The 26,881-nt window shown below is 44.2% G+C and overlaps 1 protein-coding gene across 1 annotated transcript in view; it reads right to left on the bottom strand.

The window, feature by feature from the left end:
* The window catches only part of TMEM132D (transmembrane protein 132D), a 287,698-nt gene that overhangs the window by 203,601 nt on the left and 57,216 nt on the right, over window positions 1–26,881 (bottom strand). The window contains exon 3 of the mRNA XM_019539389.1: window positions 5,837–5,983. Coding sequence (XP_019394934.1) covers window positions 5,837–5,983 — 147 coding nt within the window. The remainder of the gene's footprint in view (window positions 1–5,836; window positions 5,984–26,881) is intronic.

Genomic DNA, 26,881 nt, shown 5'->3' on the forward strand with positions numbered 1-26,881 from the left:
TGGCCTTCATTAGTGATTCTGATACAGACTCATAATATTTGCTGTTAATATTCAGTCAGAAACATCCTGCTGGCTGTGATAATATTTATATGTTAATCCCGTTATGATAAGCTTTTAGTGCCAACACCTCTCCAAATAAAATGAGTGATATATTTCAAAACTTAGATAAAGAAATGCTGAGGCATCCGGGTTCAGTTTGTCACTTGCACAAGTGTCTCCCTAATCCGTGAAATTACACCTGTCACAGTAAGTTAGCTTTATTAACACTATTTTCTGATCCATGTAAAACTATCAGAAACACAAAAGCACCGAATCTCAAGTTAATTAACATTGCCACCTTTGCATTCATGTGATCGGATCTCCGATTTTTAAGAGTAATTAAACAATATGCAAATCGAGTCTGTAGAGTTTATAAAATGAACTACCGAGGCAAACAACTTGGTAACACTTGCTTCAATATTTAACTGCCATCCATCCTGAAGAGTTTCATACCTGATAGTTGGTTGGGTCGGCAGGGACCTGAGCAGATCGAGTCCGACCCCCCGCCATGGGCAGGAAAGAGTGCTGGGATCAAATGACCCCGGCTAGGTGATTATCTAGCCTCTTTTTGAAGATAATGGCTTCAAACATACAAAGAGCAAGAGGAATCACTTCCAGTAAGTTCTCAGCATGCCCCTCCCCATGTAATACTTGACCTTAGTCCTAAAAATGAATAAAGAAAACAGCATGTTAAAGTAATGCATTCCTAATAGTCTAAATTTTATTTATATAGTAACTGGTGTCTGGACAAAAAGAAGTTTTCAAAAGTTAAGCAAATTTCAGTCTTGCCTATGGAAAGTGAGATGGAAAAAAACTAAAATACACCCCAGTACCATGGAACATATTTAGAGGATACATGGACCACAGCTGGAGGATGTTGGGGTAGGAAATTGCCTAGGTGAATTTATATTCTCTTGTCTAGATCAGGGTAAGGAAAAAGTTGCTGTCTGCTAAGGTTAGTGGAAATAGTGTCTCCTGGTTGTTAACATATTGCTTTCCTTATTTGTAGATTTTGGTATTAGTGTATCTATATTACCCAAACATATGCATATGGGTATCTTTAGGTAGATAGATATAGATATATACACACATAAACACACACGTGTGTGCATAAAAAATATTTAAACATAACGTATATACGAATTTAGACGTTATATAAAAACGTAAATGTTAAGGTTCAAGACGATTTCATCCTGATAAGCCTTTCTTTATGGAAATAAGATTCCAAAAAATAAACTCTTTGACATACAACCTCATTCTAGGACAGCAAAAGAAAAGACAGAAAAGAGACACTGGGGATGAGGAGGTGATCACTAGTTTGAATTAATTTTTTATTTTGCTGACGTCCTAATGCTGAGTGACTGGTTCTGTTGAGCGCTCTTTTTATCCAGTCATATATGTCTGTAAGATTTTTATATTAAAGCTTCTGTAAACTGGTGCCATAATTATAGCTTAAGACTTTTTATTCAGATAAGTCTGCATCATCATCTTCGTCCAAAGTGTATCCAGATTATTTTTTACTTTGAGAGGTGGTTGGATGGGTGGGAGGGGGGTGTCATAGAAGGGTGTTGCAGACTTACACGTGTGCAATGCTCCAAATGCCTTTTTTTTAAATTGCTGAATGAAGTAGGACTTTTAGAAACTGTGGCTCACTGAGGATGGCTTCATTCAAACTTTGTGGGACTAGGTTAGTCTGAAGACTTTTGAGAGAGAGGCTTGAAAGTGGAGTTAGAAAAGTTCCAAAACTAGCGACTGCTCACTCCAGTCTCCATGTGCCACCAAAGGCCATTGCCAGCAGCAATCAGCAATGGTAAATTAAATGGTGACAAGGCAGTGGTTGCAGTATGGGGTGAGCGTTAACCTCTTGGCTGCTGACTATGCAGATACCTCCCCACCTCGGCAGTGTCTCCAGTGGAGTGTCTGTGTGAAGGGGAAGCATAAGGCTAACAAGGGGAAGGGGTCCTCCCCATGAATCTTCAACTGCTTTGTAGGCAAGATCCAGTCTTTATGGACTGGTTCTGGTCCATGAACTGTAGGTTACTGAACCATGTTTTAGAGGAAAGTCTGGTCTTCTGAAGTCTTACAAACTGATCACCTGGGCAAAATAAGTTATACATCAAACCATAAGAAAACGTGGCTGTGTTGCTTGTGCGTGCATGTGGGTACATGCAGACTAGACGCCATGCGAAGCTTTGGTTGCTGATTCGATTTGGTGGAGATTCGGCTCGATTCAGTGGCCAAATCTTCAAATCTGAATCGAATCCGAGGACCCTTTAATCTCTCCGAATCAAATCGGAACCCTCCAAATGGATTCAGACAGATTAAATGATTCGGACATAGACACAGCTTTAACTGTTTCTTCTACATACTTCGAGGTACCAAACACGGCTTGTGAACACTGCAATGCTGGGGTACATGGAGCATCCCACAGGAGCTCAGAGGGGAGTGGGGGTCCACAGTGCACTCAGCAGCAGACCAAAAGCAGGCCAGAAGCACTTCTGGCAAACTTCCTAGTTCACCAGGGAGCGCACTGGGGGGCCACCCATACCCCACCCCCCAGCCCAGCAACTGGTGCCTCCTGGGTGTGGGGGGGCACCCAGGGTCCCCCCACAGCTGATCACTGAGTCACAGAGGTGCGGTGCTCCCTGGCAGACCCGGAAGTGGGCCAGAAGTACTTTCGGTCCACTTCTGGGTTAGCTGCCAAGCATGCGGGGGGCCCCCCTGCACTCCTGTGGGATGCTCCATCCACCCCAGCATGGCAGTGATCACGAGTCATGTTAGTACCTCGAGGTATGTAGAAAAGACATTTAAAGCTGTATCTACATCCGAATCGCTGATTCTCCAAATCAGCGCTGAATCTTCAGATTTGGATTCAGCCGAATTGAATTGGGGACAGTGACCTGAATCAATGAACGAAAGCACTGTCCCTGATTTGAGTCGAATCTGAATCCAAATCAAATAGGACTCATTTCACACACCCCTAATCCAGACATTATACTTTGATTGACCTAACTAGGGTTAAGGCGATCTAAATGTCCGTCTGTACATACGTTCGGAGAAGTTACAGCAGGGGAAAAATGGCTGGCCAGATCTAACTTAGTCCACCTGAGGAGGTGAACTTAGGTCTAGAACTGGTTCACCCGATTTACTGAGCATCTGCACAAGTTTGGAACTAGGGCTGGGAAAGCCCAGCCATTTGCCCCAGCCTTGGGGCTGCATTTTTCCTAATGCCGCATCCTGACCAAGTTATTTTTAACACCCCCAACACCCCTACCCTCAGATGGACAACCCCCACCACAGACCCACCAGCCCCCACAGTCCAGTCAACCCGCCCCAGATCTGCCAACTTCCCTTTCTCCTTCCTGGACTTACATTGTGTTCCTGGTGCAGCTTCTGGCACCGGCAAATCTGGTCTGCACATGTGGGGCCTGATCTGTGATCGTGCAACTTACTTCAAGCTGCATGATTGCAGCTCAGATCTTGCGAGGGTATGTGCGTGTGCAAAGACATACATCTATACAATTCACTCAGGAAACACTCCTAACAGAAACATTTCCCATGCATAATAGCCCTAAATGTTGTCTCACAACAATATTAATTATGACATGTTCTTCATTTAAAGTTCCCAAGAGCTTTGAGATCATCGTATGTAAATTCTGATAAATAAGGGCTGTCAAACTCCTGGAGCGGTTCTGTTGAAGCCTGTTGTAGCATTTATGTTAGGGGAGGAGGAAAGGAGTAGATGGTACATAAGAACTACCGCCTCACAAGGAAGAATTAATTGCCTCTGAGATTACAGCCCAACTGCTGCAGCGATAATAGTTTGGTTAGACTATTATGATGACTAACCATTCATATCATGCATTTGATTGACTTGGTAAAATTCTCCATTTGGGGTTTATGCACAGACAGCCACCTTTTTTGAATCCTCTTCAGAAGGTATTGGATTGCTTATTTTTACTATTAATTGGATTACTTAATTTGATGTTTTAATTTCCAGTCCAATACCAGGTCTAATGTTCTGGATTTGACATTGATTGGATTGCTGTCATGCTTCATTTTTATCCAATGTTATTAATAGCAGCTTAGCATTGCGATACGTCTCCCTGACTTTATTTTTGAGCATTTCAGTAAAACGGGAAGTAAAAATGAAGTCTTAATTATTTCATTTGGGAACAATCGTCCAAAACTTTTAGGAATCTGGGATGGGTACCAGTCAGCCTAAAGACCTGACAAGCTCCCCTTAATTAATCTTTATGTTAGGTACCCAAGGCCCCAATCCTGAAGCAAAGCTCACCGCAGCTCTAGAGTCTAGAGAGGAGCACTATCATATATGCAATACTACTAATAATACTACTCCTCCTCCTCATAGACAGCATATGAAAGAAGAAGTGCAATGATGAGTTAAAACTGAAGTAGGATAATGAAAACGGCATGTTTGAAAGGCCGTCGCCCAGTGCTCACGTCCAAGAAAATATGGAAGAATGGAAAAAAGTTGATTCATCCTTGATAGCACACCATATTTTTACATTATTGAAGAGGAATTAGGGAAATGCTCCTCCGTGCTGCCCGGTCACAAAATAAAAGGGCAGATGGTGGTAGATAATTTACTGTCATAATAATCACTCTGGGCCTGATCCAAACCCAAATGAATTTAGTGGAAAGATCTCACTGATTTTGATGAGTGTTATCAGGCCCTTTAAGAAGCTGACTGACAGATTCTTTTATTGAGGAGAAAGCTGTGACTTTGGGCATACAGACATCACTTCTCTGACCAATAAAGTCCAGCCAGCTATAATACTGTATGCAGTTTAGGGGAGGAAAATCAGGATACAGTGCAAGAGGGATCTGACCCTGAACTCTTTTAAGGAAGGACAAACTTGCATCTGAAAATGGAACGGAGGTCCCCCCTTCTTTTCACATTCCCACCCACTGAGCTCACTGTATTTAATAGTAAGAGGATTGTTGTTTTCTTTTTCTTTTTAATAAAAAAATCTCCAAATCCTGCATTCACTGCAAACCCAGGCTAGATCAATGGAATTTCACAGCAGATAAATCATTCCAGAATTTGGCTTCCCTCTTTATAACGCGGGTTTAACAGCAATACCTAAAAATACGACAAAACTCCAGCTCATTGCCAGCTGCCCCCACGCTTTTCCAGGAATAATGAATGAAGTGAAAACTAGCGGTACAAACATTTACTCTTTAAAACACGCACCCATGCTAAGAACCTGAAACAAACAACTGCCAAACAAAGACTGTTTTAAGGGTCAATGTAGTAGTACATCAGTGATTACACAGTGGGAATTTAATGACTGAAGATCAAGTCTCCTACTGTTGATTAACAATTCATAGAAAAAAAAAGCACTTAAAAAACATGCCGGGAATATGTTTTTGCTCCCTCTGGAAAGTCCAGGGCACAAAAAGGACTGTAATTAACAGGCCACCAATATAATCGCTGACCAGCTGGCAGCAAATAATTAGAAAAGGCTGAACAATAAGGCTGAATTAAATTCAAAGCCATGAGACTAGGCCTTTGAAATATTCCTGTGAAATGAATATTTCCTGTTCATTTTCATTTTCTTTAAGTACTCTTTGGTTTGAAATGCATACAGTAAGTACAGAATGATAAACTAGAGCTAGCACCGGCTTTTTTATTGATGCATTTATGGTGTATATTTGGAAGCAATAATGAAAGTTATTCAAAACCATAGCCAAGAAGATGCATCACCTTTAAGAATAAAAACAAACCGCCACCCCTGCTCGTCGGTCATTAAAAATACTGGCAATGACCTACCTATTTTCGGAGGTAGCAGATTTCCTCTGGCAAACAATAACAGCTGGTGCATATTTCCCAGAATAATCCATGCTCTCTCTAATGTCCCATAAGTTTGGGCTGCTGGCTCTGACACTGAAAATATTCACACCTTTCTTCACCTTCGCCCTAGGAGGAACAAGAGTGCATGTCAACAATTAGATACAGAATGTCATTTCCAGCTGTTACATGGATCTTCATTGTTTTCTCATTATTGGCCCTCTAAAGATGCCATTGCTCATTATAGACGGCCAACATTAGCAGGAGGAAAGGATATAATAGAATTAAGTCTCCCTGTAGCAGCTGAAGAAGGAGACTATAGCCTAAGAAAGCTCACGTCTCTCTGAACGAGTTAGTCTAGAAGGTGCCACTCTGCCCGGCTTTCTGCCTACAGATTAAAAAGGCAGACTGAGGATAAACATGTTATCAAGATAAAAAAGGCACAAAAAGTCAAGATAAAAACGTTATCAATGCACAGATAATTAGAACTACATTTACATTTCCTTTCCACAACACACTAGATTGCTAAATTTAAGTTCAAAGTGAAGCTACAATTTGTTGTCATTTATACTGCTGGGTTTTGGGGGATTTATTTATTTATTTATTTACTACTGCTGCAAGGGGAGACGTTTAAATAAGAAAAAAATGTTGTTTCTCTTTTTAATTTCATTAAGCTGCTTTTAGTTTCACTGGATTTCTCTTTTTTAAAAAAATACAACTATCTAAATATATCACTTTATAATAGTGAAGCGTCTCTTTTTTACTCTAGCTTTCTTTAGTGTTGGCCAATTTTGCTGAATTGAGAGTTTCTTGTGATGCTGGCTTTCAAAGATGTTAAAAAAAAAGAAAAAAAAAAAAAGGAAAAAACTCCAGTGTGGTCAAATATCCCAACACATGAGCTGTCACAAGGTTACAGTTTAATTATATTTGCTAAATATCTCATATACAAAATCCATTCAGCATTCTGGCAAGTTTTCAATTATGAAAACAAAAAGAAAGTGTCTGAGGCTTTCTGTAAACAGCTCTGACCACGCAGAGATATCAGTATCACTAGAAAGCTTTATTGGCTCTGCCTCCCTAGAAGATTTTCTATGAAATCCTTTGAGAACAGCATCTTGACAAAATAAGATGGCATGAGACTCTTTTAATAAACTTGGACAATATGGATGCTATCTATTTTGTTCTTTCAATAGATCAATGACAGCTACTATAATTTAATACTAGCTTTAGCACTGTAAAAGAATGGAGACTGGGCAATTTAGGTGCACATTCTTCTGTGCTAATTTGACAATTTGGGGCCTCTTTAGCATGATGCAATATGCAAGAAGCAAGGATTTCTTCAGGTGCTATCTTTTATTGGTCCAGCTGTATAGCTAGGACCCAGATAGGCAAGCTTTCAAACGTCTAGTATTTGAAAGCGTGTCTAACTCTGTCCCAACTGGGCAGTTGGTTCAATAAAAGATACCACCCGAAGAAATCTTTGCCTCTTGCATCATTCCTGGACCACCATGACTACAATATCACTCTAACATTACCATAGTATGATGCATTATTTACTCTTAAACTTGATTCCAGCTACATCCCTCAGGAAGAGTCACCAGTGGCCAGATCATAGTTTGAGGAACAAAACTGTACTCTTTGCAATCTCACTAAAGAAACAGTGAGAGAGTCAGAAAGAGACAGCAGCAGGTGGCGGGAAACAGATTCCAGTTCCAGCTAACTTGGGGGAATGACATTTAGGTATCTGCTGCCTGGTTTCTGTACTGCTGGAAGAAGGACAGCCAAATGGGAACATCTGGGATAGATCCAGACAGTACTATTCCAAATTACTTTCACTGGGGGTTGTGAGTGCTTAGGACCTCTCAAGATCAGGTAACGGTTATAAACTGGCACACACTATATCCCATCCATCCTACTGGGCCAGCTTTTCAATCTGGCCACCTAACTAGCTCATCCAAATGAACAAGCATTAATGCTGATTACAACATCCCAACATGGGGTTCAGAAACCCATTTAAGACCCTACATTTGAAAACTGAGCTGCTTCTCCTGGCCCAACGTCTTGTGGCCCCATATCTAACAGTCGTGTGCCCTAGTGCAAGGGACGCCTTTCTATTCTGGTGGTCAGCACAAAAAGTTTCACAGGCAGGGGGAGATCAGAGTCTGGTCCCTGTTCCAAGGACTTCAAATTTATCTAACATTAAATGGTCACAGAAAAAAATGCATTTAACATCCTTCAGAGACACCAGAATTCAGCTGTTTCCCTGCCCAGATGAGGGCCTTGGCCACTAGGCTAGAGTTGTGCTCCCCTCTTTCTGTTCCCATGAATTGTTAATTCTCTAAACAGTTCTCTCAGAGCCTGCAGGTAGAAGAACACCTGGTTAGGGACTCCTAAGGGCCTTCGGTATGAAATAAGCACCAAACTGCTCAGCACAGACTAGACAGCACAGATTTCTTGGAATGCCTAGGCCCAAAACTTTTAGTTAAAGGGAACTTTTTTTTTTAAGTGAACACATTGATGCCTTTGGACTTTGAAGCTCACATTTGTGGGTTTAAGAGACTAAATTCTACCCGAGTCCTGTTGCGGAGGGTGAGCCTGAGCAACTTGCCCAAGGTCACAACCCTGGGGTAGAGCAGGGTTTCGAATCTATGTCTTCACCAATGGCTCATCTTTCCTTAGACAGGCAACATTTTACATCCCGTGTTGCTTGGTTTAAATGCACACTCTGCACGCATGCCAGTAGACAATAAGGCCCACCATATATACAGACTGATATTATGTGCAAGTAGATGCGTGTGTGTGTAGACACATACGTAGTCATTTTCCTCTGATTTATGAAGGACTTACTGTAAATGAGAATAAAGCCCCACAGCTCAGTTCTGTTAGGCTAGGGACAGAAGTTACACACAAGCCAGTAGAAATGATAGGAAACTGGTTCAAATCTGTAACACAGCAGAGTGCAGTGCACATAAACCACTTTCAAAATGGCTGAAACTGGTGCAAGATAAATCTGGATGGACGTAGTATCAGACTTAACTGATTTAGGTTAAATTGGTTTACTGAACTTCCGTCCCACATCCCCTTCAGATTCAAGTAAACTCAGTCTCCCTCAACATCCCAGGATGCTTTGCACTTCCACCCACAAACCCCTCTCACAGGATGGGCAGGCTAGCTTTAGCCCAAGCTGTCCGCTCCAGCCGGGCAGGGAGGCATGCTCTAGCACCCGCCATTTCCTGCCCTGGCCTCTGCAGGCCTGTGGCTGCATTTCCTGAATCAAAAGTGAATGTCTGTTCACTTGCTTATCGGTTCAATCTTCTCAGCTTAGACTAACCTGCGGAGAGTGAATCGATTCAGCCTTGAGCTTTTTGTCTGTCTGAACTTAGGCCTTAAGGAAGTGGCCACACATGTGGAACTGAAGAAACCCCTTGTTTTTGCACCCCCCCAAAATAATCTATTTAAAAAGAACAACAACAACAAAGGGACAGGCAACCCCCATTGGTGTCATTCGGTATCTTCCAGCTGGGTGTTTTCAAGAGCCCTGGTTATGTGACAAAGCAGGAAGATGTACACGAAAACAGACAAGCAACTTAAGCTGGTTTACTCTCAACATTTGCATCACCCAGGAACAAAATGCCAGCCAGTGCTGACTTCTGATGTTTCTAAACAAATGCCAATTTTTGCCTGCATTCCCCGGAGTAATTGCAGTCTAAGGATCAGGGTTTCTTTTAAAGGATTTTGATAAGGTCTAATTTAGTCATCTATTAAAAGCCCCAAACCTCTAATTTGACTGAAAACAATAATAGAACAAGATTGCTGTTTTCTACAGAATTAAAGGTTCCTAACTCTTTTCAGAGGAATCAGTTAAATGCGCCGCCGTAATTACCACAAACCCATGGATTCCACAAAAGCCATGTTAATTCATTTTCTCTCAGGTGTCTTGAGGTTGCGTTTGCTAATGTTGGTGAGGGGCAAAACTGTATCCACTCAATGCACCCTGGTAGTAGTACTGAACAGTTATCAAGAAGGAACCTGGGTGAGACTGGGTTGATAATAACCAAAGGCACATTTTTTGTTTCAACTAACATACCTAAAGCTGTAGATTGCCAAAGTGAAAATGACACTGTTTTTGTCAGGCTTCAATTACTTTCCTCCACATCTCACAGCTTCAGGGCATTTTCTGGCTCAGACCCGTCTGTTGTCCCTCCTTGACTATATCCCACTCAGGTGACACAAACTCCATGGTTCAAGCATACCTGGACTGGATACTTGGCATGCAGTCCCCTTACATTGCCAACTGTGACACAAAATAGGCTTGACAGCATTTAAGGCCTGCAAGGAAAATGCCTCCCCAGGAGACTGTGACCTGTGATGATTGAAGAGACTTCTTGGAAACACACATACTGTGTCCTCCCCCAACAGTGCATTACAAGGAGAGGAAAGCATTCAAAGAAAAAAAAAAAGGTCTCTGCTTCTTGCTTCATCTGAACTTTTGCCTTTCCTTGCAACTTCTTGTGAATTTTACTCAGTCCCAATCACTGAAATACTCTGCTTGAAGTATTTCTCCTCGAAAGAGTCTTCTGCTGCCTCTTCCCACCTCCTTTTTTTAATAAGCAGAAGTCTTTACAGTTTAGTGGTCTTTTGGTCCTGGCCCTGGCCTTGGCAAAATAGCCTGACCTTGGCCCTGGCTAGACGCAAGCAACAGGTAGGTATTTCCCAATAAATACTTATCTCTGTCATTGCTTTGTTTCCTGTTTATTGTCTTCCGACGGTGTCCTTTGATCTGACTCTACCCAAGTAGGAAGAGCAATATCAGGCACATAAGCAGACAGACATACCATACTCATGACAACGATATATATTTTCTCTCTTCCTCGTCCCCGTTCCCTCTCAGTTAGCATGTTGATCTGAGGATCTGATCATGTTGATCAGGGGCCACATGACTAGTGTTTCTGTCACTTAATACAGTCACATTTTAGAGGGGCAAAAACTTCAACAGCTTGGCATTTTTTATTCCATGTAGCATCAGTTAGAAAATGGTAAGTATTAGGGGTGTGCAAAATAGACCCTATTCGATTTGGATTTGGCCCAAATCAAGGACAGTGATTCAATTTATTGATTCATATTACAGTCCCCGATTCAATTCGGCTGAATCCGAAGATTCGATGCCAATAGGAGAATCAGTGATTCAGCCATAAACACAGCTTTAAATGTTTTTTCTACATACCTCGAGGTTTTTCTACATACCTTGTGAACACTGCGATGCTGAGGCACATGGAGCATCCCATAGGAGTGAGGGGGGAGGCCCCCCACATGCTTGGCGGCGAACCCAGAAGTAGACCAGAAGTGCTTCTAGTCCACTTCCAGGTCCACCAGGGAGCACCTGGTGCCTCACCCCCGCCTCACCCAGCTCGGTGATCAGCCGAGGTGCCCCTCCAGGCCCAGGAGGCACCAGTTGCTGAGCCAGGCGAGGCTGCAGGGGTGGGGGGCCTCCTCGCACGCTCCCCAGCGGACCCCGAAGTGGACCAAAACTGTTTCTGGTGTACTTTTGGGTCTGCTACCGAGTGCCTTGGGGAGCCCCCCGTGCCCCTGTGGGACACTCCATGTGCCCCAGCATTGCAGCATTCACGAGCTGCCTGGTACCTAGAGCTATGTAGAAAAACATTTAAAGCTGTGTCTGTGTCCAAATCTCTGAATCTCTCCAATTAAGGGGTCTCCTGTTTCGATTCAGATTCAGAAGTTTGGCCAATGAGTTGGGAGATGAATCTCTGCTGATTCGAACCAGGGACTGAAGCTTCGCACAGCCCTAGTAAGTATCTTTGGGAAAAGTATTTCAGCAAAACGAACATTTTTTCCCCCAGAAATGTTCCAGTTCTCCAGCTAAGAACCAAAATGCGGCATTTAAGAAAAGTATTTTGTGGAAAAAATGTATTGGAAAAAGAAGTCAACTTTTCAGTGAAATAAAACATTCAACCAGGCCTTCATATTCACCATTAATTCATGTTGGATGATTATAACGTGTGTATATGTTTTTAAGAAGCCAATCAAGTCAAATTTTCCAAACAAAAAGGAATTTTGATCTACACTTGATTTGAATTCAAAAAAACCTAGAAATTAAAAAGAAGGATTTTTAAAGCATTTTGCATCTGGCATAGTTGAATTTACATGTAAAAAGATAATGGAAAAATGGAAATTTCCATTGATTTTTAATGGGGGGAAAGGGAAATGAAAAAAAAAAAATCAAAATTTGCTACAAAGAGTAATTGGCATTATTCAACCAATTCTAATGTTTTGAGCATAGAGAAAACTGCCCAGCGGGTCTTTACTGAAAGCCAAAACCAAGTATTTCTCAAAAATAGAGATCTGAAAAACCCTTCACTTGACTTCACTTGCTCAATAAAGGCTCAGTCCATATATTTTCCTGTAGTTTGCATTATTCTTTGCTTTTTATTATGCTATTGTATTAACCAGCGGTGTGTAGCTCTGAGACCTTTATATGCAGCTCATCCCTTTGCAGATCAATTGTGTAAGCAAGCAGTGCCCCTGAGAGTACCTGCACACTGAAAACCTGTCGGGGCTGGCAGGGTACAAGGCAAGGTAGGAAGAAAGAGGTAAAGGAAACTCCTTGAATCAATACATCACACCTGAAATCAAGAACATATATTTCCGAAGCACATAAAGATAGTGATTTCCCAATTCTGTCTCATGACCCATTAAGCATCATGTTCACTCCAGTGATACAAAAAGGCTTCAAGTCCACCAATTAAAATGTAGACAATGTCCTTTTTCATTTATCAAAGTGTCTTTTTTAACATCTCCCAGTTTTCTTCGTAGTTTACAACCAGTTAGCACTTAGCTTTCAGCCTGTGTCATTACTGCAGGCTGGTAATGGCTGTGAAATTGTTACTTAAGTGTTGTATAAAGTGGAACAGCTGGCTGGTGAAAAATAACAGCATTACAGCATGAGTGCTGCTTAGTGCCACGGTACAATGTCAACAGAGCGTCTCGCCTGAAACACCGAAGGGAAGGGGGGAAAAAAAAGAAGAAAGAGAAAAAATTCACTCAGCACCACCACTAAGAGGAGATCAAAGGCAGGCAATACTTGAAGGAGTGGCAGAGACTATGGCCAGGCCCTGGCCATCTTTAATTCCTAAGGATGCTCTGCCTCAAAAAAAAAATGTCATTTATCCCCTTTCCCGAAAACCAAACCAAACCAAAAGTGACCCCTCAACACGGCTAAATAAAGACGTTTCGAATCCAGGAAATTGATTCTGGTTTTCTATTACTGAAGGTGCTTGAGGCAAAGATACATGGGAATCTTTCATGCTTCTTCAAGGGATGTCAGCTACTTTCACCATCAAAAGAAATAAAAGAAAAGACAGAACCTGTTAACAGCGGTGGTACCACAGGCTACTGTGTCATTACGAGCTGCTCCCAGCGTCACTGGACAAATATATACGGGGCCAGATTCAGGAGTCAGGCATCCAACTCCCATTGGTTTTTAATGGCTGCCAACTTTGGAAACCCCTCTGCTACCTCTAAACCAGGATTCTCAACCAAGATGCCAGGGCAGCCCAGGGTGCCACCAGATCCTTTGAAGGGTGCGTGACGGTCAGCAGGAGACAGGCAAGGTGAGAGGGGATAAGCAGACAAGCCAGGTCCCTGCCTGGGTGACCCTCCACCCCTGCTGCCCAGACGCTGTGCGAGGAAGTCAGCGCAGTACTATATAAATTCGGTTTTGAAACTGGGTGCCACTCATCTCACAAACGTTATGCCTCAAGTCCAGTGAGGGGTGCCTCATGTCCAAAAAGGTTGAGAACCATGGCTCTAAGCACCTAATAAAAGGAGTGTGTCCCATTTGAATGGCCGGGGGTCAGAAGGGGTCATTTTAAAGACCCTGTTGGGGTCCAGAGGCACAGATTTTCTTTAAATGCAGAGCGGTCTCGAGACCCACAGAATGAAACAGCTTGAGAACCAAGTAACCTGGGGCTGCAGGCTCGGAGGGAAGCCTGGAGCCTAAAAGGGTCTTTATTTTATACAGTTGTCCACAGAATAAAACTAGTTGGCCCAATCACCGAGCATAGGACTGCTACGAACAGCTGGAAGCTAACTAACCCCATATTGAAAGCAATGGGCAAGTTTATAAGCCCAGCCACTGCTGCGCCACACACACACGCATTCAGCCGCCCAGATGTGGTTATCCTCTCCACTAACCCGCATCCTATGACCCAGTATCCTAGTGCAGTACATCTTGCTCAGATAAAGCTCTCTTATCCCTGGGCATATCACTCCGACAGCCGCATGCTGACTTTTAATATCCTGTATTTTCCTGGGAGGTCTCTCTTCTTCAACACCACTCGATTCTGAAAGCTGCTGAGTAATTCTTCGAATCAGGACTCACAAAGCACTGGCGTTATTCCTCACCATATTTCTTCACCCCATTGCCAATTATCCTTATGTTCTTGGTCTCGCTCACCAGGTCCAGATACACGAGTCAAAATCAAGGCAAAAACCAAAACTTATAGATGGTGCCTTCACTTGAAGCCTGAGCTGATTACCCAACAATAACTTATTTCTCACCTTGCACTGGATGTGTTAACACCTGGGGATGCTTCCACATAAAAGGCTGTATTAAAATGCATTATAAACGTGTTTAACCTGAAACAAGATTGCAAGGAAAATGTTTGACTTGACATGAGCACAGGTTTCTCTAGCTGGATTTCTAATTTGCAGAAGCAGAGCTGAGAGCGTGCACCAGCACCCAGCCTGTGGAGAACAAAAAAATAAGACAAAAAGAAAAAAACCCCAACAAACTAGCAAGCAATTGAATAGTGCTGAGGCAGAAAACAACTTGAAGAAGAGTGCCAGACAAATTGACACTGTTAGTAGGGAAGAGACGGAGCCAATTCAAAGGCTCACAACAAAATCAAAAGCCAAAGGAAATGGCGAAGGGCTTTACGTCCCTCTCCATCCTCTCATCTCATGAAAAATCTTCTAAACTCAGTCTCGAGGGGGGGGACTTCATGATCTGCTTTAAGGCTCTGCTTTTTATATTCACAGGTCTCAAATGATTAGCACCTGTGTATGTCAAGGACCACCTCGTCCTCCACCATGGCTTCTAGAGATAATGGTGAGACTTTCAGGGTTTAACTATGTCGTTACATAGTTTTACCCTAAAGACTGCCCTCTGACCCAAATGTGCTGACCATCTACATTAAAAACTGCTTGGTCTCCCCCTCAGTAAGCAGCAAGCTGCCCTCAAAAGCTCTCCTGGGCACTGGGGCTTGAAGTCAAGCTTTCTCCTGACCTAACCTTCCCTACAATGCATTCGGCACTCACCTGGGCACTGCAGCCTGCAAAGAAAGTATCCAGACCTTTTGTCTCCGCTGGCCATAATTAGAGCCAAATACAGGGGAGACAAGGTGTGGGCAGATTTCTTTCTAAAAGCGCTAGACAGAATCTCATAATCCAATCTGCCCCGCTTCCTGTTTCCCTTTCTGGACTCTTGGTTCAGTCATGGCAAGGTACCATAGATGGGAGGGTCAGCTCTCATATGGCTAGTTGAGGATAATCCAAAACAACCCCCCTATCAAAGAAGGAGCCATTTTCCCAGAAGTATGCCAGACCTCTCCTTCTGCTTCCAGTCTGCCTCCAATATTGATGCCTACAGGTTTGCCGTCTTCATTTCTCGTACAGACAGAGCTAATCAAAGTATCCACTTAAAGCCAACGGTGCGATGAGAGCTGGTTGGAAAGCATTTCATTCTCTTGGTACTTGCTCAGTCCTAATGCTTTCCATGAGTGGAGCTGATTCAGGGCAGAATCTGTTTAATGCCGTTCAAGCAAGCATATTTTCAGTGAGAACCCAGGTGAAGTTCAGCAGCTATGAGTGAGTTTGACACGGCAATGAATTTGTAGACAAACCCCGAGGAATACAAATGCCATCGCTTGGAATTAAGGAAAACGTTGATCATAAAACATGAAATCACTATAGAGAATATTTTGCTCTGTAGAGCACCCCTTTGGACCTGAGAGTTTTCCATAAGGTTGAAAGAGCCATCTCCAAGCCGTGCCCCCTAAACAAAACCTTTTAAAGTTGGCTGAACCAAACGAAATGGGAGCTGCAGCATCTCTTTAAAATCAGGCCACGTACTTAGGAGCCTAATATTAGGCACTCAGGCTTGAAGGCACTGGCTCTTCATTTAGTACTTCCTTCGCAATACTTAAAACAGTAGACTCTGGACTTCCAGATTAGAGCAAGAAGTTCGCTTTTGCAAAGCTGATCTTTTTTTCTCTGGGATGCTTCATATACAAATCAGACTTGTCAGTTGTTTTTGGAGAAGATGCCTTAAAGTTTCTCCAGGTTATATTAATAGTTTCACTGATTGAAAATCTACAGCAGAAGAGAATCGGGAGTCCCTGAGATACTAATGGAGTTAGAATAATTTATGGAGAGCGGTCTAGCACAACACAAGCTATTTAAAGCTGTATAATATACCCACAAACTCTTATTAAGGTCTGTGGTTTTCAGCCCTGTGAGACAGAAACCAGTTATCATTATGCATCACCATGAAAGCAGATTAAAATTAAATCAATCTGTTTATCTATGGGTTTGCAATACAGCTTTCCCAAAGCCTAACGTGTTCTCTATCTAATTAACATTTCAGGAGGAAAACATACTCCACCCAGACACTAAAACCCCCTCATTCAAATGGGGATATGAAAAAAAAAAAAAGTCTCAGGAAGACTTGCAACAAAATTTAATTAGCGAAAGGGCGCAAGACCAATTTAGGCTTCAGAAGATGAACTGTGCATGCCACACATTAAATAAAAAAGGTCTCTCTGGAATACGTGTCTCGAGCTTGAGAAAAATTGTCTGTCGTGTTTGTGAGAGAGACAGAGAGTTTATAATGTATTTTTTGTGGTTTTCAAACAGAAGGTACTTATGAAAAGCATGTCTGGCAAGACTGAAACTTGACTGTAAAACCCACACATCCCTTGCATGTTAAAGGGGGGGAAAAAATATACACGCTAATTCAAAATCAAAACAAATACATGATTTTTACCTGTACCCTCCATCTACTTTTTAGACAAACCATTACAACCATAGGCCCCATTTGTCCACGTGGCGCTTGAGGATATTCAGCACCTTGAAAGGCTGGATGCTTGCTTAAGGTTACTGTGTTATGATGGACAAATACGCCGTTTTGGGAGACGCGACGCAACTCGCAAACACAATCTCATCACACGGCAGTGCTACTGCGTCATTTGGTCCCATCCCAAAGGGAGGTCACTAGCGTGTGACCTTACAACTTGGCATGACAACACTTTGTCCCAGCAATTTTTCACAAAACTTTCTGGTTGTGTCAGTCTGCATGGGAGAGTCCTAACGGTGGTATCTGACTGCTAAAGATCCACTTGCATAAATACCTGTGCAATGGGCAATGACAGGTGGATGGATGAAGTTGGCAGGAGAGCTATATTTATACAGGTGGGTTCTCTCCACTCTGAAGCCATGCACACCCACAGTGCGTTGCTATCAGAAAGCAACCCTGTTCCTGGGGGTTTCCTTTATTGTTAAATTGTAATAAACGTGACCTTCCATCTGAGCTGCCTCCCGAGATGGCTCTCCGAAGGGCTTTCCCCTGCAGTGACTCGTGCCTCTGTCCTTGGATTCCCTTTGCTTTCGAATGACTCTCCCCTCGCCCCGAGAGATCTCCTGAACATCAGCGCATGTCATGAGATCTTCTCTTGGACAACCTCCCTGCAGTGTGTTAGGGTATCACCCAGGCACTGTGAGCGCAGCAAGTCACCCAGCAGTGATCCCATACTTCTTTGTTTTCCACTTTTGGTCTTTCTGCACCTACTTCTCATCTCAACTGCCTGCAATTAGAGCCATGTGCACAAGGGGAGACAAGCAACAGACAGGGTCCTAGAAGGGTCCACCCAAGGAACAGAAAGCATGAAGGGTGTGCCTACGCGAGACGATAACTGCGCCCAGGTTTTGCCCGGCTTGCTACTGCTCAGTGCTATTCAGCTACTTTCTTCACTAAAAAGCTGTGCACTGGTGCTACAGCACAGTAACGCCACATACTGCACGTTGGACTTACTATTTAGTTATGCAAGTACTAAACATAATGCGCAGTAACTATAGTGCATTAATGAACATGTAGACGCACCCAACGCGTAGCAGTCACAAGATCAAATACAGGCAGGGACTAACCGTTATACGGTTCAGGACATTTTATGGCAACCCTCTAAATGGCAGTGTAGATGCATCAACATCGTCCAGGAACTAAGGAGACTCATTTGATCCAACTGTGTAGGTCACAGAGCAGCACCTCCATCAGGGTCCTAGCAGCTGGCAGGTAAGTGATATTAATCATGACGAGAAAGAAAGGTAGTTAGCTGTGTTCATATGAAGGTGTCAGAAGTCAGGATAAGGTGGTACCTTAGGGTATGTCCAGACAAGCGGGACCATGCATTTCAATGGCACACCTTGTGCCGCTGGTACTTGTCCCAGGGAACGCCCATGCCATGAGTGCTCTGGTGCATGGCAGGGTAGCCCAGGTGGGGCAGGGGGGGCTAGCAGCTGGACCTAGGATCCCGAGGGCCTCCGGGAGCTGCATCCACAGTGCTCCTGCAGCAGGAAGCCTGACAGGCAACTGGAGTGTGGCTCCAGCCAGCCAAGCTCCGGTTTTAGGCAGCATGCCACTTTTTTCAGCATGGGTTTGACCCCAGGGTCTCCCAGGATCAAAAACCCACCTTGTGCTGCAAAGCAGCAGCATGGGGAATGCCTGCATGTGCAGTGTCTGGCGTCGTAGATGGGCCTGTGGTGCCACATACCTCATGCCCATGCTCATCCAGATGTGCCCTTATAAACTAACTCATTCAGAGAACCTTTCATCTGATGTTGTGGAGTAGCATAGATGCACAGCATCTGAGAAAGCAGGCTGCTGCCTATGAAAGCTCCTGCCTCTCTGAATAAGGTGCCACCCTGCTGTACCTTCTGCCATGAAGGAAAGTCAGGATCAGTTCTGCATGCGTTATGCATAGCATACTGGATACCGGTAGCATGGGCTTGCTGGGTTCATTAAGCTGACTGCGCATGGAGCAACATGGGTTTCTGAACAGTGCAGGGAAAGGAAAATGTCATCATCAGACATTACAGACACAGATGCTACAAGCAAGCAAAAACCTCATTCCTGGCATTAGTCAAGATACCACTGCTATCAGCAATGGTGTTTACAACCAAGGATACTGTGATGAAGTTTTACTATCCTAAGGGACAAATCCACAACCCTAACAATAGCCTCATATCCATAGGAATTATGAACCCAACACTCAGGCGGTTTCAGAAAAATGTTGTTTATGGGCTGCTGGTACTTAGAGGCCGATTTCAAAAGGATCCTGCTCTATTTACCCAGAGACCACCCACAAATGCAGTCCCAGTAACAGCGAATTGCTAACATCTTTCACATCTGCATGGCATTTTTCCGACCAGCAATGAATAATTGGACAATTCTGTGCTACAACACTAGACAGAATACATACGTGTTCAAAGGGATGGAGGAGCTTGCTTATTTATAGCCATGATAGGCAGAGTTAAACAGGGCTGCCTGCTGGTCTAAAGTAGTTAGGGAATCAGTTTGCTTCTGACTACAGCCAAAAATATATGCAAGAACAGGATGCAACATCTGAAATAGGTTTTTCCCTAAAGTAGTTTTAACCCTTCCCCCCCTCAACCAAAGCTGAATAGAAACAAAGCTGCTCATCAGCCTGGACAGCAGTAAGTAGCCTGCAGCCACTGGGGATTTACAAAAGCAGACATCCATGTGCGGAAGGGATGGGCATAATGGCAGTACCGGGTGGGTGCAGCACTTGTCGTGCTCAGATAGCAAAGCGCTTTGCAGAGAGCAAGCCAGCAGCCACAGCGGGGCTGCCAGGCTTGGAGAGACTATGCAGTGAGCGTAGAAGTGGCATGAGTCCTATTTTACAAAGTGGGGAAGCTGAAATGACTCTCCCAACCTTACAACAGACCAGCGGCAAAACTGGGAGCAGAACCCGTATCTCCCAAGCCCCAGTCTAGGGCATCAGGTACGAGGGATGCTGTCTCCAAATATGTGGGGGGAAGGCTTTCCCACAGGATTTAATTCACCATGGAAATCCCATCTAGAGACTGCCTTTAATTGCCAGAATTGTGACGATTATCCCTGACTGAATTGACTGTCAAGCAGACCTGTACCCAGTGCCCAGTCCCTCCAATCCTGACATCTATATAGCAGCTGCTGTTTGTTTGGTGTTTGCTGTTTAACCAACAACCCCCTCCCAAAACAGACCCTCTGTTTTCTTGGTTTGAATGAGCAGACCCTACAGACTGCAGCTGAGACCCAGTGAGAGGTTTAGGACTAAGCCTACATTGAATATAGCAAGAAAAATGATACCTCACATATGCAGCAGGTTTCATCTTAAAGAATCACCGAATATTTTATGGAAGTGTAATATTTATTAGTACATGGGTGCACCACAGCCTGCTACTGGACAGAATCACAGCTTCTCAACCATGCGTCTCATGAGTAATGTGCCTGTAAGGGTGCATTTCCTGCAGCTCACATTGGGCACTGACAGACATGCAGCTCCCCACTTTAACTCATGGCGCTTCGCAGAAAGTGCCATGAGTTAGAGTGATGCCTCTGACCCAACAGTTGTTTGCTGTTGGGTTTTGGTTTGTTGTTGGGAGGTGGGGGGAGGGGGAGAATTTAGCCCCACTTTAGAGCTGATCCAGCAGAGCAAATGTCTGCCTGCAGCCTCTCTCCCCTACCCCTCCCTTCTCTTCCAGCTCCATGGCTATGTGCAGGAAGGAAAGGGGGTACGCGAGGGGAGGGAGCAGAAGGCTAGGTTTTCCCAGCTTAAGCTGGAAGTCGGGAGAGGGCTGGGGGGACCTTGCGGTGAGGGGGCTCCAATTCCACCCACTCCCCCTCAGCCCACAGCTCCCTCATCTCCCCCTCCCTTCCTGCAGACAGCACAAGGGCAGAGCTGGGCTGCATCAGCCCAGCCCCGATTGCACACAGGGACTGACAGAAGTTCCCTAAGGTGCTCCACTTTGGAGCACCTTCATCTGAACCCGCATTAGATGAGGGTTAATTTGTTGCTCGATGGGACACTTTTAAAGCACTCTGCAGCCATGAACTTCTCTCACGGCATGGCTGTAGAGTGCTTTCAGGGGGCCAATCACATGACACGTGTTATTTCGGTCAGCGCTTGTGGCATGGAGCCACTGCTTAGTGACTAGACAGATCTGAATTTTATCCCTGTTTGGAGGCGAAACCTCTGAAAGGTATAACATGCTTGGAGCATAGCGAAATACGCTGAGGTGGTATAAAGAACAGCTCTATGGAGAAGCTTCACAAGAAGTATAGTTCTACGCCCGTCCAGGATTTCATCTGCAAATTTTTACGTGATCTGGAGTGATAAGAGACTCCAATATGAAACAAAAGCAGGACCTCAACATGAAAAACTTAAGATAATCAGTGAAAATGTGTCAGCATTGTTCCCTAGCAACTTCTGAAGGCTGCAGATAAAATCTTTTTTTGGAGACATCCAATACTGGATTCCCTTTCTGACCACTAAAATGCAGCCACTTCTTGGGTTTAACAGCAAGCGGCAACATCACACTGTTGCTTACAGCAAAAAGTGAGAAAGACTATTGGGGTCTTTTTACTATATTTGGCCTCTATTCGATGACATATATCAGATGTTCAGATTATACACAGAAAATGTAGAGCATGATTTGGCAAATTGTTACCCACTTGAGTAAATCCTCAGCCCAGGGAGCAGTTCTGTTGATTTTAAATGGAGCTGCTTTAAGGTTTACAGGAATATGTTCATTGTATAGAATATGTATAAAGTAAAAGCTGTAAGGCACAGATGCTTTCATAGAAAAAATAACTAGTTTTGATTGTTATGAAGTGGGCATTCAGTGAGCTATTCCAATAGGATTTTTTGCTCACTCTATATAATCATGTTGGATAAATATATATATTTTGTGACGTATTTAACCATCCTTTCTGTCATCTGTGCTAGCAGTTCCCAAAGCAATATTTCCTAAATAATAGCAGAAAGGAGTTCTGCTGTAGGCCAGCCCTTGTAGATGAGTGGACTCGCTGATGCAGAAGGGAGTGCAATTAATACAATAACTACACAGTCCAAAATTATCTTGTGTCCTTAATCTAGGGCACAAACAAAAAGGGGAGGAAAAAAGTCATGTGGCATCTTCATAATCCACCCCCAGCACTTAACCCTATCATATATTACAGCACATTTAAAGTTAGCCAAGCTTTCGGAGGCAAGATGTTCTTCTTAAGGTGACCCGCAGGTGATACTTTTTTTACTGGACCTACCGCATGGTTGGGAGAGACTTAAGTACCTGACTACAGAGACCTGAGGAAGGGTAGTGTAAAATCCAACAGCTTGTCCAAGTCTATCTCAGCCATGCAGTTGGTTCAATAAAGATATCGCCCACAAACATTCTTCCCAAGTAAAAGCCATATTGCAGGGACAGCAAGGAGATAGCACAGTTTATCTGCACAGGGATGCCTTGCCCTGTACAGCAGCTGGTAATTCTCTCCATATATAAATTTCCAAGAGGAACAATATTAATAATAGCCACTCATCTCATCTAACCTCAACAATTCATGCAATGCTCCTTGGACTGTTTCATCCTATTTATGCTTTGCAATCTTGGAAGAGATGAGACTGGGAGTTGTGAGCCTCTCCACACAGAATACAATGCTCAGGTTTATTGAACTATAGGACTAGGTCTGCGAAAGTGAGATTACAATGCATATGAGTGATCTGGGAGTCAGGGTGCAAATCTGTCATGAGTGACCTACCAATGTCCATATATTAGGTATATACGATACGGCTAAACGTTATACATCTCCTAGAACACAGCATGGAAGCAAAAACAACCAGAATTATATTGCCTATTTTGCGGGGTATATGGGACTACAAAGTCTTTTAATAAATAGGCCGCAATGGCCCTTGTCTGTACAGAAAAAATTGATCTTCAGAAACAGCAACAGCCCTAGCGTGCCCCCGTTAAAAATCCACTGAGTTGATGTGACAGAAATTGCCTGAGATGAAGATACTATTTATAAGATTAATGACAACACCACAGAATTTCTCGCTTATCTAAGGAGAAAGATATAAGTGTTAGCAAGAGGTGCACAGTAAAGCTATAGAGACTTGGGGTGAGGAGCAGTAACAACCTGGTGCTCAACTTCACCGAAGAACTCACTTGTTTTTGGCTCGACTAGGGCTTGTCCTTATCTATTAATTTAAATCATTGCTGTAAAACAACCCGTTTTTAAAACGAGGATTATGGTGATGGCCAGTGAAGATTGCAGATGGAGGTCACCGCAGTTATACAGCAGGCAGAGTATCAGGATATGGTACGAGAGGAGGAGCCACTCTGAGCTCTGTGGTGCAGGAGCTAACCTTGTGTCCTCTATTTGTGCTGCGCCTTGCACGCTAGCTCCAGGGCTGGGGCTCACAGGCTTTGCCATACTACATGTAAGCGGTTTTACTGTTTTGTGGTAAGGACATCAGCAGCACAGGCTACTGAAGACGGTGATTGCCTCTCAATTGCTCTCATGGGCGCGAACTGAATGGTGAGGAAGGACATACCACATAGGAACTGTGCTCCACCCACCTGTTTCTACCCACTGCTAACATATTATGGTGCAGCTACGCCTCTGCCCCACCCCAATAATACATATAGATCCAAAAATTTCAAAAATAGCCATGTTGTGCTACCGGAAGAGATGGCCAGCCTGATTTCCAAAGGTTGGAAAATTTGATCTCTGTGTATGAATGTGAACGGTAGACAGAAAACAAATCACTATAGCCATAAAGTGCTATGGCAAACGAGATGTAGCCACAGAAACCCTATCTTTTGTGTTCAAAATGCTGAAGTGATGGGTGAATTACAAATGCCAGGGACTGATAAAACAAATGGAACAGGCTGGATGGCAGGGTACAAAGAGGGGAAATTGCAGAGCCCCCTTAGGGACAGAAATGATGCAGGAAAATAATCTGAACACCTGATCAGAAATTGCTTTGGCCTCTTTCTTTAAACTGTAAGAAATGTGAGCTGTGGCATCAGGAACCCCCATGCTTCTATGAGATAGTCAGGATTTTACAACACAGCATAACATGACTGTTCAGCATGGGAAATCCATATGGTTGTAATAAGAAGGAAATTAATAGTCTACCTAGGGATTAAACTGTCGCTCAGACCCAGTAAAATCCCCAGGCCTGTTTGCTTAGTATCTCCTCTGAACAATTAACTGCGGCGCTATTCGCTGAGAGGATGCGTGGGCCCCAGAATCAGTTGTGCAAGAAGTTTGTTGTTAGCTGGGGATGGGTGCCATAGACTTAACTTCACAATTAACATGTACGCTCCTTGGTATCTTTCCCATCATGCCCCAGTTGAGGTACTCACAGTGTGCAGATTGCTAAAACCCAGAGGGCAAATCGGATAGAGAGGACAGAAAGTGAAAGACTCTCCTACCCACTACCCTTGCATATCTGTCTCCAAGGAACGTGCAAGTGGGGGCACACATCTCCTTGGGGCTCCCAGAAGAGGCAGGCACCTTGCTTCCACCTCCACTCTTGCTCCACTTTTGCAAAGGCTAGCACAGCTGACCCAGCACTGAGCATCTCATAGTTTACCGCAAGTACAAACCAGCTGCAAATTAACTGTAGAACAGCAAAATGAATGTTTTCCTTTCGCCCTTCTGATTCTGGGCTGCTCCTGGGACCAGGACAGGAGAACTCTGGATGCCTAAATTACAGCAGTCTCTCCTGGTTTGTGCTAAATTAGTTGCATTAGTACCAGGGACAGCCCAGCTCCTCCAACTCCAGCCCCATCCCAACACATGCTCCTTAAACTAGGGTTTGCAAAAGGGTCCTGGAGTGCAATCTGTGGCTCTGCGCCTCCGTTTCTTCATCGTGGAATTTCTCTCTCGGCTGGAATCAAGGCCTTTAATGCATCACGAAGAAGCTGGAGAAGGGTGAGGTCACCCCCTCCCTATATAGCAGTTCACTAACTTTAGCAAAATCTAGATCTTTTTTTTTGCTTAAAGACATACCTCATTCAGAAACATGACTACATCTCTTGGTGCCTATAAAATTGATTTTCCGGCTCAGAGGCTGGGATCAGCAAAGGAGAATGGAGGTGCTCACCGAGTGTAACCCACTGCCCTGTACTGAGCTCTGTTCTCCTGAAGTTCAGCCTAAGGGACAGAAACCATAAAATACTGCGAGACAGCAGGAAAGTTCTTCTCCCTTCTGTAGGCATGCAATCCAAGCCACAATTCACACATATCCAACTGCCATAGCAGGTTGGATTAAAGTTGCCAAAGTGTTGGGTTAGTATTTGGCTAGAACAGTGGCATTAATGTTCCTGATCAAATTGCACCCGATCTTTACCACAAGATGTCAGATGTTAAGTTTAGTTTTACGCATTATTTGAAAGGCTGTATTGCTAGGACCATGGCTCGGTTCCAATGCCAGAAGGAAGTACTATCACCTGCAAGTCACTCACATGGCAGGGAGGTGTTTCTTGGAGGGGTCCAGCACAAACACTGAGCCAGCCCAGCCCTGCTTAATGTGTAAGTGCAAGGTAATACCTTTCCAGGACATTACAGCTTTTCCTCGCTTTATGCTGTACATGCATTCCTGGAAAATGGTGCATAACTCACATTTGCATAAAGGGAGCCCACTTTACAATGTAAGAAATAGGGATCTGTTCCAAGACCTCAACTGTACTGATCCCCAGATCCATTTCTACCACTTTTACAAGACAATTTTGGTACTCACCAACAGCAGAGAGGGGATAAGCTAAAGGGATGCTTAGAAGCCATAACGGGGTTGCCAACTACAGAAACACGTCGCAGACAACAAACGAGGAATACAGATCCACGCTGGAGACTATATTTGGGTGCGCATCACTCCCACAACACACCACACGAAGTAGCTCACTATGGGCTGTCACCGCACCGATTGCATAAGAGTGAATTTAGTTTGCATACAATGAATTTTTGGTCTAAAAAGGGTTATTGCATAAGAGCGAGTTTGCACTAAAGAACCCGCATAAAGTGAGGGAAACCTGTATAAGACCGGGGGTGGGGGGAGTAAAGTCCTGGGTGTCACCCACCTGCAGCTCCATGTCACTTGACACGCTGCTAAGAAAAATCCCTCTAGCATATGGTTTAAAATCACTGTCTCCCTAGCTGTATCTCTTCTGTACACATGCACGTGCACACACACGTGTGCACACACACACTGCTGGTTTCTCCAGTCTTCTACATCCAGCATAAGCATGTATACCTGGGAAAAATGGGTATGCAGTGCTTCAATTCTGAATCCATCCCATTTCGCTTGCAAATGGCCGGGGCCTACGTGATGAATCAAGGGCGTCCGGGGCACAGGAGGACTTGGGCTTGCAGCGTATTTGACTGCACTGGAATTAGCAGGTCATTAGCCACTTCCCACACAGACTCTTAATACAAAGGTCCCTTTGAAGGCCGATTCCAAGCCCACAATAAAAGTGGCGCTACGTGTCACACCCTGCTGCATGCCGCTTTGTGCAAGCCTCTTTGAAGCCATGTGACTGGAGGCACTTTTCAGAGAGACTAATTAAACACAGGCCCCTGGCGTCCCGGGCCCTACTGCGAGGGAACTGACTGCGATGTGACTTGCGTGCTGCGAGGCAAGAGCAACGATGATTATTTCACAGCTGTAAGCCTGACTATATTGGGGTGAGGGGAGGGGCAGGATTCGTGAACAGGTTTTTTAGATGGTTGCCTCTGTCCCTGACCTACGGGCCACGACGGTGGTCGAAGGAGCCCGAGGTCCACGGAGGGGCTGGGGAATCCCACCCGGGCAGCGCTTGCTGTGAGAAGACAGCGGCCAACCCTGCCCGCTCCTCTGCAGCCCAGCACTTCCCTCTGCGCTCACACCAGGG

This window comes from Crocodylus porosus, unplaced genomic scaffold (genome assembly GCF_001723895.1).
Source record: "Crocodylus porosus isolate Cpor-Errol unplaced genomic scaffold, CroPor_comp1, whole genome shotgun sequence".
In the NCBI taxonomy this organism is placed as follows: Eukaryota; Metazoa; Chordata; order Crocodylia; family Crocodylidae; genus Crocodylus; species Crocodylus porosus.